Raw genomic sequence first — 20,479 nt, 5'->3', positions numbered from 1 at the left:
ATAGCCAAAAATTGGAAAAGGGAAGGACATTTTGGGGAAAAATTAGCTGTGTATCACAGTCTACCATTTTGGCTATCAAATATTCATGCCTCCCCTTTTTCTCTATATAGAAAACACCCATCTACAGGGGAGTTGGCTCAAGTTTCTATGCAGTGACTGCATTCAACTCTGGGACTATATACTATTCTCTCTATAAAGTTTTAAACTGACCCACTGGTATCAGATATCCTATAAATGAAAAAAAGCATCTGCCTCTACATACTAAGTATGCAGAAATCACTTCTATTCAGAAAAGGAAAGAATAAACAATACAACTGTCACTAGTTGCTAGAAATTATGAAGTCCACCACCACTGTTATCTGCTCATCTACTTGAAACCAGTGGAAACCTGCCTAGGCAGGACTCCATAGAGGAGTGAACATTTTAGAAGTGAGTTCACTTCCAAAGCTGCTTTTAGCTTGGGGTTTTTTGTCCATTTTGGTCACAGTCAGGAGGCTGATAATTTTGGTTTTGTATATTTTAAGTCTTGCTTCTAGGGGACAGAAACCAAGAGAGCTTTTGGTAGAGATATACAGAAGCCTCAAGCATATGCAGTTTCCTCTCAGAAAATTTGCAAAATTGTAGAGCTCTTTGGGAGAAGACAAATTAAGCAGAGGCCTTATGAAACAAAGATTAAATTCAGAACCTGCTAGAAGAAGGGGATCTGGGGAACAGCCTAGATAATCATTTGAAAATTCTGAAGGCCAGGGCAAATCAAAGGTGGAATGAGCCTTATACCAAGGTTTGCAACTCTTCCTTGATTTATCATGATTTCTAGTTGGATTAGGGTGAATACTATATTGTCCTAGCAAAAAGAAGGATGAACCTCTCTGGAGAAAGGTATCACCAGAAGCCTGTAAAAGTTTTCTGTATAACACCTGAAAATTAAGCTTATGAGACATGCCAAAAGATAGGCCCACATGACTAAAAACTAAGGAGAAAAGAGACACAAGAAATAGACCCACAGATAATCCAAATAATGGCGTTAGCTGACAACTCTAAAAAATAGTTTTTCTTTTTTTAAAATTTTTTTAAAAAGATTTATTTATTTTAGAGAGACTGCACGTGCAGGGAGGAGTAGATGGAGAGAGAACGAGAAACTTTAGCAGACTCCACACTGAGCTCAGAGCCGGATGCTGGGCTGGATCTCAAGACCTTGAGATCATGACCTGCACTGAAATCAAGAGTAAGATGCGTAACTAACTGTGCCACACAGGCGCCCCTCTTTTTTAATTCTAATTTCAGTATAGTACTATACTGTATACTTCAGTATAGTAACATACAGTTAACTAACTATAACATATAGTATAACATACACTATATTAATTTCAGGTATACCGTATAGTGATAACTTGTTTTTGTTTGAGACAAGTTATGGGGAAAAATGAAAAGGTAGAGGCTTTCGTCAGAAAGTTATAATGTAAAATTAAAAAATAGACATTCTGGAATTAACACATTAGGTAAGACAGTGGATTTGCACACAAAAGAGAATTAGTGACCTGCAAGATAGGTTGATAGGAAACAACACACACTGAAGCATAGGAAGAAGAAAGTAATGGAACAGAAAATATTTGGAGGCATGTTGGCACAATAAAAAGCCTTAAAATGTGTGGTTGAGAGTCTTAGGGTATACAGAATAGGAGGAAGAAGGAGAACTATGAATATTTAAGGATCAAATTCTCTGTGATCATCTCAATAGAGACGGAAATAAAAGGACAAAATCTAGTAAAACAAACACCCATACATGATATACGGATGGCATATTACCACATGAAAATACGCTCAACGTCATTAGTCACGAAAATATAAATTAAAACCACACTCACAAGAATGTGTGCTGGCTGGGCAATTCCTCTGCTGGTTTTGCCTCAGTGCAGTTATGTGGCTGAAGTCAGCTGATCAGTTGGCAGAAGCTAGAGGGTTTAAGAGGGTTTGGGCACAGATGGATGGAAGACTAGGATTCTCACCACATGATTTCTCGTCAGTTCTTAGTCTAACCAAATCTTTACATGACAGTGGGCTCCCAAGAGTAGAAGTAGAAGCCATGAGGTCTCCTAATGCCTACATTCTAGACTTCATGCCATGCAACTCCTGGCACCTTCCCTTAGTCCAGGCGAATTACAAAACCAGCCCAAATTCAAGGGAATGGAGAAGTTGATTCTGTCCTTTTAGTGCGAGAAATGGTCATGTGGTCATACTGCAAAGGGGCCTGGACATGGGAAGGCATTATTCACTAGAGACCATTATTATAATGATCTAATTTTCCAGATAATGCCTTATCACAGGCATGTTTTTCGTACCTGTATCCTTTCTGTTATATTGTTAAGTTCCTTGAAAGTTAGGAATCAGATCTTATTTATCTTCATGGTTTTTTTGTTTTGTTTTGTTTACAACTATTGAAGACCTTTGCACAGTGTGTAGTAAGTGTTGACTTTTTCCTGGCTGCCATGAGAAATAAAAGGTCAGTGGGGGGGGGGGGGGGGGGAAGAAACCTTAAGTTGAAAACCCATCATTGCAGTAGTAGGGTAGAAACGATACATTGCAAGGCATTTAAAATCATAATCTCCAGAGCAGGCAAAAGCAAATAGCAACCATTGATGAGTCTGCAGAATATCTTAATAATCATGAGTTTCTGTATTATTATTATTATTATTTTTTTTTGGCAAAGAAGGGTAATACAATCCCCGATTTTATAGATGAGAACAGTTGCAAAGCTCTTTAAGCATCTAGACCTTTATTTAAATACAAACTTCTGATTCCATATTCCAGGCTCTTTTAGGATTGCTTTATGTTACAGGCAATGGAGAGAGTGGTGAATAGCTTAGGTGCTTTAATTTACAAAGTAAATACACTGTGCTTGGTATTCTTTTTGTATTTATTTTTCTCTGTGTAGAACATGAAAGATTTAAAAAGAACAATGCATAAGGTGCTTAAAATAAACTTTCCTCATTTATTTCAAGTCTTTCCTATTTCTAAGCAGTTGGATTTGAAGAGAAAAAGTATGTTGTTGAGCAGTTCTGCCAAAAGCTTAGTCCAAAATCTTTAGTTTTTCCTGGAAATTGTAGCCAGTGTTTTGTCTATCTGCTATTAACACATTACCCTCTACATGCCATCTGATATTTGGCATATTTTATAAACAGGCTGAACACTCTAAGCTGGATCCCAGCTACATTCAGGTTTTATAATTATATCTTCCTGCAATATTCTTCCCACTCAGACGGCTAATAAATAGTTTCGCTTACTAATTTAAGATTCAGCTTTTCTCTTTGTCTCTACAAAATTTAGAAGTTCAAAATGCAATTCAGAAAAAAAAATATTTTCTACACTCACTCCTACCATTATGTGTTTGGTGTCCAGTAATGGACCAGATTATGAGGGAAGTGGATCAAGAGAATCATGAAGTCCAAGTCCTTTTGAGGATCAGCTGTCAGGGAGATGGACAACCTCTGGAAGTTCTAGAATTCTGTAAATATGAAAGAGTGACACACTTGGGTCACAGTGTTGCTGGTACGTTCTTGTAATGCATTTTATTATAGTTTTTTGGTTTTGTATAATTCAACATTGGGGAATAAAGTCAGTTTGACACTTCATACTGGTTAATCTTTATTCTGCAGTAAGACTTCATGTCAGCAACTTTTTAAATAAAAATATTGCATTATTCAGGAAAAATATAAATGAAATATAAAGGGCCCTTGCCCTTAAAGGGCAAGACATTAATTCAGTTTAAATTAGTTAAATCTTTCATGATTCCATAGCTCCCTGTGAATACCATTAGCACATTGTTTCACATTAATTGTGCTGAAAGACCTGGCAAAGGTCATATGGGAAGGTTTGCTTTTATGGTTGAAAAGTCCTTACTTTTCTGAAACCATGCTAATAGTCTTTAATATTCAGAAACCAACAGTTCTACGCCAATCAGTTCCTACCTGTGGGAGCTCACACATGAAGACTAGCCTCTCTGAAGTCTCAGAGTGTCCTCATTTGTAAAATTGAGACAATAATATCTCTTTTTCAGGTTGTAAGGATTGAAATTATATATTTATAATGTCTGGCAAAATGCTTGGCATATAGAAGGTGCTCAGTAAATGACTGTTGTGAAGATAGCAGTTTTCAGGACTCTCTCTGGTCTTCAATTTGTTGGTTAAATATTAAAAAAAGAAAAAGGAATTTGTTGAATATATTTGAGGCAAGGAATAATGGAAAGTGAAAACATTCCACTTTCTTTTCTTTGGGCCTTTGTAATGTGACTTTAAGTATTGAAATCTCAGTCCATCAGAGACAATTTTGGTGAAGTTAAGCAACCAAAAGATAACCCAGATCAAACACATGGCTTTGATGTTATTTGTGGCACTACTACCCCTAAAATAACTGTGCCAAAGTACAATGATTTGGAGCTTTCCAATATTTTTCTTGCATGTTGTTTAAAGCTGATGAGGTCCTATGAAACTCCTCTAGTTTTTTGAAATAATGTTTAAATCTAAGTCCCAGGTCTTCAGTTTACTAGTTGTTTGATCTTGGTCATTTAGCTCATCAGCAAATTGAGTACTAGACACTATTACAGTCTTCTTTTAAGATTGAGTGAGATTTTGCATGGGAAATAGCTTTGTCATTCAGTTAGCTGTTGTCTTAAGTTATACTAAACATCTGTGGGGGTGAAATGGGACTTCCATTTCAAAACTTCAGACACACCTCCTTTCTCATGTGTAGTAAGAATGACTATACTTCACTGCATTCTTTAAAATGAGTTAAGAGGAGATACTTCATCTCATGGCATTTATTTCTTTTTTTTATATTTTTATTTATTTATGATAGTCACAGAGAGAGAGAGAGGCAGAGACATAGGCAGAGGGAGAAGCAGGCTCCATGCACCGGGAGCCCGACGTGGGATTTGATCCTGGGTCTCCAGGATCGCACCCTGGGCCAAAGGCAGGCGCCAAACCGCTGCGCCACCCAGGGATCCCTCATGGCATTTATTTCTTAATGAGCTATCTATTTTAATAGTTGTAGCCTTTATCAATTACTAGCTTGACTCCTCCCCTCCCTTGGGTTGTGTGTATCTACCATATTTTGCTTATGATGGTTGGATTGGGGGGAATTAGTCATCACTTACTGGGTTTCCTTTGGGATTTGCTTCGCTGCAGAGAAATTGATCACTTGGTAATTTTATTAGAAAACATTTTGCTCCTGCCAGGAAAGACCCATGGTTTACAAAAGATGCCTGTGACTTGATAGCTGGTCTGCCTAATTCTGGGGTGCAGAACTACCAAACTCATTGTTGCTGTACACCTCATACATATTTACACCCTACCCTTTATTACCAGTAAGCCTGTTATTTTTATCTTCAGCTCAAGTTTTATCTAAACTCAAAAAATTTAGAACTCAAATGGGTGTGTGTAGGGGAGAGTATTTTTATTAATCTGCTGAAAGGCAAGGGATGACTTATTCCAGATTGATTCCTCACAGGCTGCCTTCTGAAAAACTCCCTAGAAACCAGTTACAGTTGAAAGTTTAAGAGATACAAAGCAACGTATCGTAGAAACCTGAAGTGGTGGTTTAGCTGGGATAGTTTGAGTTCTTCAACTATGAATGCTGAAGCAATGACATAGGACAGTGCCAAGGTTCTGCCCCCTGCTGGCTGGGACCACAGGTTTGTACTCTAGCTATTGATCACACCATGTGAGGGGCTTGAATTCTCTCAGTCATGCAATTTAAAAGCCCCACAATCTAAAGACTGAGGTGTCTCTTCCAGTGCCTGAAGTTTGGCCCTGCTAGATACTTGTATGCTGTTCAAATGCAATGGGAAACAGGTTCACACACATGCTATGGCTTTTGTCTCTGAATTTCCCCCACCCTGAACATGTTACAGAAAGCCTGGTGTGTCACACCTCTAAATTTCAGCATTATTTGCCCTCAGGGTGATCAGAATTAATCTAGAGCTCTCTAGTTGACAAAAAAATTTTATACAGATTATCTCATTTGGCTAACAACAACCTTGAAGACACAGGTATTCCTTACCCCCATTTCATAGGCAAGGAACTTGAGTTCTTGAATAACAATGAATGACAGAGGTGGTTCTCTGTTATCCAGTTCCTTGACCTCTAATTCCTATGGTCTTTGCTTTATAATCCTTTTGTAGATGTTGGCATTTCTATAAACATCTATTGAGCCACACAGCAATGCCTAATTCCCTTGTTGCTATGGGAATAGTTGAATGCTTTATTTTCCAAAAGTCTTTTTCTTTACCTCAGATAACAGTTTCCAGTGATGGATTTTGCTTTAAATAAAAATAGCCCATCTCTCTCTGCTCTTGAGAATTTATTTCTCAAAATTACACCAAAGCTGATGAAAAAGAATAGATATTGAAACTGGGTACCATCCAGATGCCACAGAAGTGGTACTGCCAGTGAAAGATGAAAGAAGAAAGAATATTAGGTCAGGATGGATCTGGAAAAATGGGAATTTTGTTTTTCGAGTCCAAAGGGAAGATTGGGTGGTAGAAAGGAAAGGTGGAAATGTCAGAAAGAAGGTAGTGTTAGAAGAAAGAGAAGTATATGTACACTGCTTTAATATTGTGGTTCTGCTCATTGTTAGAGTACAAGTAGGAATGAAATCTGGATTACAGCTTCTCAGGCCCAGGGGAAGTTCTGGGTGTGCTGGGCAGTCAGGCCATTTTCAGCACTCCTGGGACCATCAAGGACCAAGCGGAATTATGACCATTGAGTATTGAGTCTGATACAGTTCACAAAGTACCTTTACTCGAATTAATTTTAGTTTCACAACCCACTAGCTGGACCAGAAGCTGTCCTATTTTAAAAGCAAATAAGGGGAGAAAATAATGACATCTAGGTCCATGCAACAATGAATTCTTGTCTTCCAAAAATCATTCATAGGTGATTCAAAATAGTTTTGTTAGGGATGAAGGCATAGGTACACAATATAAAATGTGAATGTAGTATTTTGAAATTTTTTACTGTTTTAATAAAGACAGCATATATGACCTTCCAGAGTAAGATCATGGTTGCATTTTTCATGCTGATGTTGAGTGTAACTTTGAAAGGAGAGGAAACTTCTAGATGGACTCAAATTGGAGATAAATGATGGTAGAGCATAGAGGTATAAAGAGTGAAATCTGAGGGCTTTTTAGGGATACCAGGATGAGAGAGGATAGGTAAATGGATCCAGTGGATGAGGCTGTACAAGGCAGATATTCTAAAGCTGAGAGTGTAGAATGGAAAGAGCATTCAGTTTGGAGCCAAAAGACAAGCTTGAGTCTTGGTTCTATCGCTTAGGTAACTTTGAGCAAGTTACTTAGCCTCTCTGAGCTTTGGCTTCTAATCTGTAATAGAAAAGGCATAATTACAGGAATAATAATCCCTACCTCACAAGGTTGGTAACAGAATTAAGAGAACCACAGTGCCTGGGTGATTATGAGTCTGCCTTCAGCTCAGGTCATGATCCCAGGATCTTGGGATCAAGTCCCAAATTAGGCTCCCTGCTCAGCAGGAAATTGGCTTCTCCCTCTTACCCCCACCCTTTCTCATGCTCTCTTCTCATATGTGTTCAAGAGTATCTTCAATTTTTAAAAAAAGCAAATCAAGGAAAGTTATCCTGAATGGCTTAAAAATTCCTTCCAGCCCTAAAATTCAGTGACTCTCCAAACCAGGAAAACCCAGCAATGGTGAGGACAATCAAGATGTGATGACAGACTGAGCAAAGTACCTAATGCCAGATGCCTAGTGGCCTGAGTTGACCAGTGTGCAAACCAAATGCTTGTGTTTGGACCTGAAACTAAAGTGGAGTGTGGGTGAATTCAGGGCCCAAGAAAGAAAGGATCCTTTTTTTCCCTGCAGACTAAAGAAATGAATTTAGGTTTGGGTGGACGTAGGGTCAAACAGGGAGAGTGATCCATTGGGTTGGGACTAAATTAGGAGAGGGACTTAGAGCCCTAAAGGACAGTGAAGATAGAGGGCTGTTCAATGAGGATCCCAAACAGGGTAAGATATGATATCTTTTCTCTCTAGGAGCTTACAGCCAAATGTGGCACACAATGAGGCCAAAGTAGCTACAGCAGAGAGTTTAAGTAAGACAAGCAGAGCAACTTATGGTAGAGCCGACTATATTTAGCATCTACTTGGGATTTGGTGTAGGATGTCGGTGTATTTTAAGATTAGGAAAAGGAAGGAAAAAAACATCAAGTCAGAATAGAGCCTAGAGATTTGTTTATGCTTTTTAATGCCAGAAACTTCAAATGGCTTTTCTTCTTTGCAGAAGGCAAGCATGTCTGTAATTTTGCACAGTTGAGAAGACATGTTTCCGCTATCCCTCGAAATCTCACTCCCTGCCTTCTAGCCACATGAAGAATCACTGTGGCTCTTCACAGGTGCCAGACGCTCCCTCACATCTCTCTGCTTTGCCATGTTATTTGTTCTGCTTGTGCATCTTTTCCGCAGCTATACATTAACCTTTATACTTCACCCACTTTGTCTACCTGGAAAATGTGCAGGGGGAGCTTCCCCTTGGGGAAGACCTTGACAACTGACCCTATGTGTCACCAAGCAGGCTGTGTCACCCACATACCTTGGGATACAATTATACTTTGCTTTCACCTCTATTATATGGCTGTACAATTCCTGGGATAGTTTGTGTGATCTATCATCTATCTATCTATCTATCTCCTCTAGATGATGAATTTCTACTGGAGACAGAGAAATCCTACTGAGATGGCCTGAATGATATGTGGCATTTATTGCATGATTATAATATGGCCTAAGATCAGTGATTCTCAAAGTTATGGTTGCATCAACAGATGCTTGTTAAAGATACATATTTCCTATCCTCAATCTCAGAGAATTTATTCATTTGGGGTTGGGGTATCTGCATTTTGACACCTAGGTCATGCTGATGCAGTTGGCCTTCTGACTCCATTTCACAAAATACTAGCATGGGTTCCTTATGTCTTCTCTGGCCTCTTGCTCTTTATGTTTGGACTGTTTCCCTCCAGGAAAGGAGGAGCTAGGGACAAGTAATTTAGTGAAACTCAAATCAGGGGAACATACTTGGGTATAATGTTCTGTCTTGAAAGCCAAAGGCACAGATTAAAATAATAGTTATTTGTTGATGATATTTATTCCCATTTTCCCTGACTTCCTTTTCCACTGACAGTCAATGACTGGCCATATTTAAAGCTGTGCTGGTTGATTTTTTGTTACTTTCGAGGCACTGTGAATAGCTCCTCAAAGCGAGAACAATTCATGCATTTGAAAATTGAATTGTGATGAGCTTATCTGTCAACTGCATAAGGCTTCCTCAGTCATTCTGTTCTGAGCAATAAATCTATAATCATTGAAAGCAAGAGCCTTTCATTATACATATAATTCAGTTGGAAGGCGCAGATTATCCAAATTGACACTAGCAACAACAGCTACCATATATTTACCTTTTACTTTGTACCAGGGCTGTGCTCAGTGTTTCACATCCAATTTGTTTTTTAATCCTTATTAACACCTTTGAGGTCAGTTTTACAGAAGAGGAAAGAAGGGGCTCAGGGAAATTTAAAGAACTTAGCCAAGGGTTAGAGCTAGGACAAAAACACATGTCTGTCTGACCTTAGCACCTAGATATCCAGATTACACTAGAGGCCAATTCCTTTGAGTGTGCTTCTGCGGTCTATGGATGGCAGACTGGTCTTCGGGCATAGGCAGAACTTAGGACCCAGGCTTCCTGAACCCCAATTTATTTTTTATGATCTTACACATGGGAGAAAAGAAAAAAAAAACAGAGGAAGGTTGGGACCATAAGTGATTAATTCTGGTGAAATAAAAAAAAGAGAGAGAGAGACCTCTGACTTGTTTAGCTAATTTGGGAAATTCCTGATTCTTCTAGAAATTGTGGTTTCTAGAAAACACTTGCGAAAGGGCTAAATCATACTGTTATAGATGACCTTGAAACAGATTATCTGGACACCGCCCCATTTCCAACAACTTCTGTTCCTCCAGTTTAGTAGAAAAGGCTAAGATAGTCACATAATTCTTGGTTCATTCCTAAGATTCTCAAAACCCCATAAAAGCCTAGTTAGACCCGTTCAACCGTTGCAGAGCCTTTTTACAAACCGGCAAAGATATTAGGTTGAGAGTAGGCTGGTTTTATGACGGTCCAGCAGCCTTTGTGGATATTAACTAGAGGCAGAAAGTCGTCCAAGCAGCACCACAAGCAGGGTGAGAGGCCCTGCAACGTGGCACAGAAAACCCTAGGTTGGCGGCGGGCCCATGAATTTACTCCCAGCTCTACCTGTGGCTGTGAGATCTTAGAGGAACCTCTCGATCCTATGAGCCTGGCTTTTGTTTTATTTTTTTAATATTATTTTTTAATTTAAATTCAATTTCCCAACATATAGTACATCATTTTTTGCAGATGTAGTTTTCAATAATTCATCAGTTGCGTACAACACTCAGTGCTCATCACATCACGTGCCCTCCTGAGTGCCTGTCACCCAGTTATCCCATCCTCCCACCCACCTCTCCTCAGCAACCCTCAGTTTGTTTCCCAGAGTTAAGAGTCTCTCATGGTTTGTGGGTTTTGTTTTAAATGACACTATTGGTGTAGGTGAGAATCAGTGAGAGTATCAGCAAAGGAACTTCCCACACCTCAGCTGTCAGGAGATTTACCTGTCGTCTATTTCTGCCAGCTGTTTCATTATTTTTTTCTCAATAGACCTTCAATAGCTGACGTGACTGAGATCACTGCCCACAGTAGGAGCGCAGCTGGCCATTGGTGGAATTGAACTGCTGAATATTTATGATAATTGAGAACCTCAAAGAGGAGTCTGGACTTGGTGATGCACTTATCACTCATGTTCTATTTAGAAGCTAACGTAGTTGTCCTGATTGAAGATCAGTGTTGCCTGAAGGGTGGGGTGTGTTCACTGTGACATGCAGGGTGAATCAGAGTATTGCCTAGACAAATATTTTTATTTATTTATTTTTATTTAAATTCAATTTGCCAGCATATAGTACATCATTAGTTTCAGATGGGGTTTTCAATAATTCATCAGTTGTGTATAACACCCAGTGCTAGACAACTATTTTTAATGTATAACTAAATATTTATTTTACTGTATTTTTAAAAAAGATTCATTTGAAAAATAAGTTAAAAATAAGTCAATTAGAATATATAAAACAAATAAGAATATGGGTGGTAAAAGCATATGACAAAAGTCATGAAACCTGAATGACAACAGCTTAAGATCTATTCATAGGATAGAAATCCATTATTCCTCAAGCAAAATTCTTGGGGCCAGATGTGTTTCAGAATATCTCATGCATTCTTGTCACAGCCAGGGGTAACTGGAATGGCACTTTCAAATACATTATTTCTGAGGTGAAGCATGAATATTCACCATAACAAGGATAAGTTAGGTCTATAAATAATATCATATCAGTTGAGGCCAAGTATTGAAGCAAAATGAGTTACAAAAGGCACCATTTTTTTTCAGATGCTTTTGCAGTTTTGGAATTGTAGGTAAGACATTTTTGACCTATAGTGAAATTAGGCCAAGAGAAAAAGAAACAAATCCAAGAACATCAGACCTGAACATATTTTGTAGTTTATAAAAACACTTTCCCTCACATTATCTGATTTGTGAGGTATACACTCTTGTATTATAGATGAGGAATCTAAAGCTTAGAGAGGCTAAGTGACTTAGCCAAAATCACACAGCTCAACTGGTAACAGCTGGGCCGGGACTAGAGCATAATCCATGTCCTGTCTCCAGGTTCTTGGATCTTTTCACACCACAATCTACACATCACATAATAAATTCTGAAGAATCAAAATTGCAGATATTGACTTCTCGAGCATTTTTCCTGAAACACAGAGATTCTTCCTTCCAGAGACCTTCTTAACAGACATTTTAATTTCCACAGGGAAATTTCCACAGTGAGGCTTCTGGAGGGAAAGGATGAGAGTGGAGGACATAACTTTGACCTTTTAATGTTTTTTAAAGAAGATTTTATATATTTATTCATGAGACACACACACACACAGAGGCAGGGGCACAGGCAGAAGTAGAAGCAGGCACCACACAAGGAACCCGATGTGAGACTCGATCCCAGATCCCGGGATCATGCCCTAAGCCAAAGGCAGAAGCTGAGCCACCCAGGTGTCCCAACCTTTTAACGTTTGACCTAAAGATATATCCAAGGTGGTTGGACCACTCTCTTCAAGCAAGTACATAAAACCCAGTCCCCAAATCCTTGTTATGGTTCAGGGGCACTTCAGAGGAAATGTTGCCCTCTATTTCCAGAAATTCTAATAGTGGTAAACATTTATTGAACACCTGCTGTAGACCAGGCACTCCTCCCCATAACATTTGGAGTGTTATTACCACTCCCCTCCTCCAGATGAGGAAATGGAAGTTCAGAGACATAGCCAACATCCCAAAGCTGGTAAGTGACAAGTCAGGTTTGGGACAGATGTGGTTCTGCCTGGGAGCCACACTCTTGCCCAATATTCTAGCAGTGAAAGGGCCATGGATGGATTTCTGATCCATCGTGGGAGGGATGCCTTTTCCCCTGACCCCAGGCTGCTAACAGTTAGGCTAGGTGGATTGGTTTGGGAGGTAGAGACCCAAGCACATCTTCCATGGTCATCACGAGGGTGGCTTCAGATGAACTCAAGAGTGCTGTATTTGCAAGATGCAGATGCAAAGACCCTGAAGGACCTTGGCCATGATTCTTGATGACCAAGAATCATAGAGCCCTTTTACAACTGAACTCCACATCTTTCATGCCTTGTGTCCCAGAAATCTAAGTGTAGATTGATTCAGCCACCTAAATTGATGGTGCACCCCCTAGCAGTAGGGAAATAAGAGGGAATTTGCTGTATTCAGGAAACCACAGTAGGTGTGCATGACCAGGATGTGAAACAAGGGTGGAGTTTGGGGAAGGACTGGGAACAAAGGTGCAATCACAAAGAGCCTTGTTGTTCTCACTAGAGATGGTTAGATTTTGTCCTAGAGGCAATGGAGAACCACCATTTTGACCAGAGAAACAACATGATCCCATATTTCCCTGTGTGATATCTTATTTGACTTGGAAATCAGGGACCGCTTCCTGGAAGAGGTATCAGTTAACCTAGGACTGAAAAGATGGTAAGATGTCGGGCAGCAGAGGTGTTCATCCAGGGCAGAAGCAGCTGCGACAACTAGGTGTGTTCAGGGTTCGTGATGATATGAACCAAAACAAACCAATTCCATGTATTGAGCATCTGTTGTGTGCACTGGCAATGTACATTTATTAAGTCCCTTAATCATGGCAGAAGCCCTGCAAGGAAAGTCTTAATTCCTAGGACATAGAAGTGGGATTCAGATCCATTCCCATCAGACCCTAAAGCCCATTGTCTTCCCATTCCACAGGCTGCCTCTCCTGTGAAGAGAGATAATCTTGACTCAGGGCAGAGGGAGCGGCAAGAACAGTGGAGGTTCAGACAGAAATGAAAGTTGAAAACATATTTCAGAGAGCGTTGACAGCTTAGTGGCTGTTCCAAATGTGATCTCTTCATTATTGTGCTCAAACTGTACCAGCTCCCTAATGGGGCAATGTTAATCAAAATGAGATTATTATGTGCAGGAGAGGAGTGCTCCCAAGGAACCGGTTTTAATTCCAGGATTAATTCTCCTAACTTAGTTACTGTTCCTTTGTCTTTGTCTTTCTCTCTCTCTTCATTTTTATGAGTCCATATACAATAAGCGAAAACCAGAAGTCATGAAAAAGAATCCCAGGAGCAGACCACACTGCATCTAGAACTGTTCAGAAAACAGTTTTGAGGACACAGAGAAATTCCAGAGAGTTGGCCAAGATGTTGTGAATGTGAGCTGGATCCTGGGGTTGGCCAGTGGGGGATGGAACCATCCAAAAGACAGCCCCCTACTCCCACCCACCTTCAAACTCAAAGGATTTACAGTAGAAGCCAAGCATATACGTCTGGAGCAGTCAGATACACTTGTAAGCTTAACTGTTAGATACTAAGTGAAAGAGAAGAGGGCAGTGGGGGAAGGATGGGTCCATTATGGATGACAACAGGCAGGGAAGGCTCCATGCACTTGCAGGAAAGGCCCCGCATCTTGAATGGGGTGCCTTCCTGGAGTGTAGGTGCTGCCTGCCCTGACTAATGGGCCAAGTTTGGGGGCAGCGTGGAGAGGGGCTCTTCCCTGCTGTGAACACATCCCATTAAAGCAGACCCAATGATAGCATCAGGTTGTCCATACACTAATAGTAGCAACAGTAACCTGAGGGGGCAGTACAGCTAATTATTCTGTGGGGTTATATATTATTAGGAGCCAGACCTGCCTCCCCAAACCTTCTGGGCTCATACAAGTTAAAGTGACTGAGTGAGGTGGACAGATGAGCACCTGAAGGACCAGAGGTCACTTGACTGTGGTTTCCACCGGCCCAGAGCTCAGATCAATTGTTTCTTGGATAAAAACAACAAGAGACTTTTAAATAAATAAGTGATATTGTCAAAATTGAAAGAGTACTATTTTTTTCTGAAAAAGGATAATGACTCTACATGAGTGTCATGCTGAAGTACCAAGAAATGGCCAGGGCCCTCAATTTTCAGTGTAATTATGACCCTCTTTTCTCCACATCAAGATTTCTTTATGTCTTTCAGAGCTTGATGTGAGCCAGCTCAGTCTTTCTACCATTGAGCCCCTAGGGTGCAGCCTCTTCTGGCCTGATTCCCAGACTCCCCCATTCTGTCTTCCAAAGGCTCTAGAATCATACCCCTTAGATATTGCTTTTCCTCACTCTGACTCCATTAATCATGAGAGATTTCTCATTGCCTCTAAAGACAAGCAGATGGGCTTCTCTTGTTTGAAGGGTTTTTTTTTTTTTTTTCCTCAACTAATCACAGTAGGGGCAGAGATAGCAGAGAAATGACAATAACAAGGGCAGGTTACAAAGTTTAGGAAATCTTACATGATTTGTGCTGCCACGGTCTTTTCCTATGTGTGCTTGGCAGTTTGGCCAAGTGGAAAGTGGTCGTTGGATCTGAGTTGAGATCCTGGTCTGTCACTTACCAGTTGTCCTTAAGCAGATCAGCTACTTACCCCCACCTTCCCTCCTGGCATTGTTGCAGAGACGGATGAGATTACACATACACAGCATGACCCAGTGTGTGCCTAGCATGTAACAGATGCTCCACACAGGACTGTGTTTACTGAGATAGTTGCTGGGAAGGCCCTTGTACCCTAGCCCTCCTAAAGGCGAGGGTCACCGCTTTCTCCATGAAGATCACTTTTCAAGCTTACAGGCTGCTGATGGAATATATAGAACCATGTCTCTCCAGCTGCCCTATTTGTCTCTGGTAAGTGATTACAGTTTTGAGGATGAAGGATGGGGCTGGTGCCCTCCTCATCGGACCCCAGACACATGTGGGTGAAATGTCCCCTGAGAAGAGTATCTTGTAATTCTTTCTCACTGAAAACTCAAAGCCAGCTATTCTATTTCTTTTTTTGTATTATCTTCTCATCTCAGGATAGTGAGCAACAGGCCTTATCATTGCTCCTGAGGTAGGGAGACAAAGATATTCAACCACCATCTTGGAACATGTTTCACATCAAAACTGATTTCTCTTGGGCCCTTGACTATCCCTGAACTCTGAGGTCAAGGTTTTCATAGAGATGAATCTGGTCAGAACTTCACTGTCAGCTGGGAGAGTCAGATCACTGTCCCCTTCTTGTTGGACACTGGTCAGGGCACAAAGTGCCAGTGCTGCCGCTCACCTCCCACCAAGGATCCATATCCATGGCATGCCTGTGCTCCTACAGTCTCCCTTGAGGTGCTTCCACACTTAGATCCCACTTGGGGTTTGAGATTGGGTTAGAATTTGGATCCCCACAGTCACTCAACAGAAATTCTCTTGGGGGCATCTACATCTGCCCACTTCCCCTATAATGGTATGACTGGGTATGCAGAGCTCGGATACACGCTTTGCTACCCATGAGAAAGAAAACCAGTGCTTGCTGAACACTCGTTGTGCTGAGCACCAGTTGCAGAATGTCCATGCATGGTCTCACTCTGTGTCTCAACAGTCCTTTAAAAGCAGAAAGGAGAGCTGAAAGTGGGCATTGAGTTTGATGTTTGCCTGTGAACTCAGGTGATAAGTTCTTGTGTGGAGTTAATCAGGAAAACCCAATCATCGAGGTGGGGAGTAAACCAAGCAAGTATCCACTGATGAGAAACTCAGGAGTCTGAAACTATAAGAAACTGTAATCAGGTGACCTGATCCTAAGGAGACTGAGCAGGAGTCTTTGGAACCCACTTAGCAGATACCTATTCACTTGTAGTTTATGGTTTAATGAAAGATGGTAGGAACCAAGGGGAAGAGTAAGGCTGAAGAATAGAGCAAAGAAAATCCTCAAAGAGCCAGGAGTGGCTGTGCCTTTTAAACACTGTCTGGTAGAGAGTATCTGCTGCCCAAAGGGCATCATCATTCCTATTTCTGGGTGGATATATTCTCCCATCAATCAGTCTACACAACTCAGCATCCCCACCAATCTAGCAAACCTATGATTGCAGTTTTGATGTCTAGGTATCTGGTGTATAGAGAAAGACAGTTGAGAGGTGCCGACATGGGGAACTGGGCTTGGTTGACAGGTACATCCCATCTTAAACCCACAAGCAGACAGTCTAACTTGTGTCTCAATCTCCAGGTGGTACATGCCTGGTAAGCATGAGGCACGTGCGTCCCTCTGAGACCTCATCTGCTCATAGTCCTTGCAACACATTCTTACCGACTCATCTGCACAAGCTCTAAGGAACAAGATTACCATTATTCAACCAATAAATGAATGTGGATGTACTTAGAGGTTCCTAATGAAAATAGAAATTGGAGTAGAACAAAGTCATTATTAAGTGTAAAAATGAAAGGCTGAAGGCTATTGTAGGGTGATGCTCAAACATGTAGACTGAAGAAGGAGCATCAGAATCTTACATCTACCGAGTCATCTCTCTTCTCAGAGATAACTGTATATCAGGTCGTTTGATTTCTACTGGGTAATTCTCATTGTCCAGAGAGGACACAATGTGATCCAAGGAGCTGTGGTATTTATCTAATATTCACCAGAGCCTTTTCCTTGCCTTGGTGAACTTTTCTTTTTGGAGAAGACTACTCCACTTAGAAATGTCAGCAAATTGATAATATTTATAAAGGGCATTTTAGTCACATAGCATGAAGCTGGAAAGGAGATGAATTATATGAGACATAGTTTCTGCCAGGGCCACTTTGTACAGCAGTATAGGTTGTGCACTGAACAATCCTAGAGTATCCTATTAGCACTATAGTCTATGCAACTGTCCTCTCTCCCCAGATTGTTCAGTGCAATGTGTGGTATATGGGAGGCTCTGACACATCTAAGCAGCTTATAAAATAGTTTGGATATGAAGGCTTCAGCTACATTGTGGAGCTCCCCAAAGTGTGTCAGATGTGAAACATTTTGCTCAGTGTAGGAACTGGGACTGGAAACTGAATTCCTTTTGTGAGTGGGTTATTGCATATTCATGAGAAGAACATTCCAGTGATGTGAATAAAAATGAATGTATAGAAGAATTCTAGCATGTGAAGAATCTGAAATGTGAACAACAAGCAACCTTTGGGAGCCACAATGTCTCTTCAGGAAGAATGATAGACTGTAAGAAAAGTATGTTTTGAGTGCTGTGGCTCTTCCCTCTTTGCCCTTGTCAAGTGACAGCTTAAATATAATTGACTGGAAACAATTTCCCAAAGCCACCATAAAAATGAGTAAGTATGGTTTATTAACTTGTGATTTGATGTAGAAACATCTGCTTATTGAGAAATATAAATGGTCTGTATCAGTCAGCTCTAGCTGCCATAACAAAGTATCAGAGGCCAGGGGGTGGGGAGGGGACTTGAGCAAGAGGAGTTAGTTTTCTCACAGTTCTAGAGGCTAGAAGTCTGCCCTCAAGGTGTCTAGAGGGTTGATTTATTCTGAAGCCTCTCTCTTGGCTTGCAGATGGTCACCTTCTCACATGTCCCCACACGTGGCTTTTACTCTGTGTGCATGGCTTTTCCCTGGTGTCTCCCTGTGTCCAAATTTCCTCTTCTTATATGGACACCAGGCAGAATTGGATTAGGACCCATCTTCATAGCCTCATTTTAATTTAATCACCTCTCTAAAGGCCCTATATCTAAGTACAGTCACATTTTGAGCTACTGAGGTTTAAGGCTTCAATATATGCATTTGAGGGGGAGCACAGTTTAGCCAGTAGAGCACCTGAAGCATTGTAGGAAGGATTGAATGGGGGCCAGAGGAGGGACTGCAATATGCCAGGCAGAAATCTAACCAGAGACACAGCAGCAGCTCACCAAGGTATATTAAACCTCATCCTCTAGTCTGGGCCCTTGGAGCTCAGTCAGACCTGTCTGGAGGAATGTGATGGGACAGAGTCTGAGGACTTTGCAATTCCTGTAGCAAGGCATCTGTACCTTGTGGCCATCAGACCAAGGTGAACAAATGGAAAAGGGCAGAGGGACAGACTATCACTGAATTAGAGACTCCATATTGAATTCACAGGGCTGCTGGCCCCAGAGGTCTGCCCATCTAAGACCATACCCATCACAGAGGACACACGCAGCAATATCTGAATACAAGTGCCCTTCATGGCTAGTGTGGAAAGTTCAACTGAGTTGATATATGTTTAACTAGTCACATACGATTAAACGGTCTTTGTTGGATTGATCCTTCTTTTTTATGGTCATTGTAAAAGCAATAATACTAAATAACTATAAATTATTGAATGCTAGAACTATGCTAAGGGTTTATACATCACATATTACTTTGAATCTGCACAACCCTTTGAGATGGGTTTTAGTTGAGACCCAGGATCCAAAGTCAAACCCAAAATAGATGACAGCTCTGGGATTTGGCCTGTAGCTTAGCCCAATCCATAGCCACACAGTTAATGACTGGGCTATGGGCTGGTGCAGAAAGTTCTGGAAGGCAGGGTCTGGGGGCTGGAATCTCAGCTTTGCCAGTGGCCAGGTAGGCCATCCTTATCTCTGGTTGTTCCCTTCCATGTCAGAAAAGGGACCTTGGTGGGGGTGGGTGGTAAAGAAAGCTATGAAGCTCCCTGGACTCAGTAAGCAAGGATTGCATTTGAAATAGTTTATCTCTGCTTGCAGATAGCGTCATGGTGACAGTGGTAGTGGACAGGAGGAGCAATTGGTGTCTCGTCTCTGATTCTACATTCAATTTCCTTGGTTGGAGAAATTAGATTACTCAAGAGGTGGAGAAAAAAGAACATTGGTAATAAAGTGCAAATAGATGGATTACACTCAGATCTTTAACCTTTTCAATGCTAGGCAATTGATTTAAATCCTGCCTGTTTGACAGTGATGGATGGCTGAGGACCTAACAATTTTAGTCCCATTTCTAAGGGATAACTTGTGTTGTATCTAAACAAACCCCAAAGTGATCACTATTTAACCTCTTTATTTGGAGTCTCTGTTAAGAGGCCAATTTTGATGAGTTTCTAGAGCCTAAAAAGCATAGCATGGACATGGTCTTGGTGGTTGCCCATGAGAAAAGTTGTCAGTCTCTTTTTCTTTTTCATTTTATTTTAAAAATTTTATTATTTTTTATTGAAGAATAATTGACATACAATATTATATTAGTTTCAGGTGTACAATATGGTGATTTAATATTTATGTACATTACAAAATGGTCACCATGGTATCTAGTTATCATTTGTCACCATACAAAGTTGTTACGATATTATTGACTATATTCTCTTTTGTACATTACATTCCTCTGTCTTATTTACTTCATAACTGGAGAATTATACCTCTTAATCTCCTTCAACTAGCTTATCCACCCCCTGACTTCTCTCTTCTCTGGCAACTATCAGTTTGTCTTCTATATCGATGAATCTGTTTCTGTTTTATTTTGTTTGTTTTTTTTTCAGATTTCATTTATTAAGTGAAATCATACAGTATTTGTCTCTAATTTATTTCACTTAGCATAATATCTGCTAGGTCCATCTATTTGTCATAAGTGGCAAGATGTCATTCATTTTTATGCCTGAATAATATTCCATTGTAAATTTATATACTACATCTTTTTTATCCAACCATCTATCCATGGATATTTAGATTGCTTCCATATCTTGGCTGTTATAAATAATCCTGCAATTAATATAGAGGTGCATATGTCTTTTCAAATTAGTGTTTTCATTTTTCTTGGGTAAGTACCTAGAGGTGGAATTGCCAAATTGTGTGGTAGTTCTTTGAGGGCTTAAGGAGTTGAGTTGTCTTGATGATTCGTGATTTACACATTTAGTCGTGAAAATAAGTTTAAACATTTTCAGAACTTTCCATAATAGACTGGAAAGAGTATAGATCTGTTAACTGGGAGACTTGGCTC

General features: G+C 40.4%; 1 protein-coding gene across 1 annotated transcript in view; it reads left to right on the top strand.

The window, feature by feature from the left end:
• Positions 1-14,503, top strand: part of TMEM65 (transmembrane protein 65) — an 87,323-nt gene extending 72,820 nt beyond the window's left edge. The window contains exon 7 of the mRNA XM_038555456.1: positions 13,770-14,503. Coding sequence (XP_038411384.1) covers positions 13,770-13,838 — 69 coding nt within the window. The 3' untranslated portion in view covers positions 13,839-14,503. The remainder of the gene's footprint in view (positions 1-13,769) is intronic.
• The last annotated feature ends 5,976 nt before the right edge of the window (positions 14,504-20,479 follow it).

This window comes from Canis lupus, chromosome 13 (assembly GCF_011100685.1).
Source record: "Canis lupus familiaris isolate Mischka breed German Shepherd chromosome 13, alternate assembly UU_Cfam_GSD_1.0, whole genome shotgun sequence".
Taxonomy (NCBI): Eukaryota; Metazoa; Chordata; class Mammalia; order Carnivora; family Canidae; genus Canis; species Canis lupus.
Note: the sequence above shows the minus strand (reverse complement) of the source record. Positions and strands in the feature narration are given on the sequence as shown.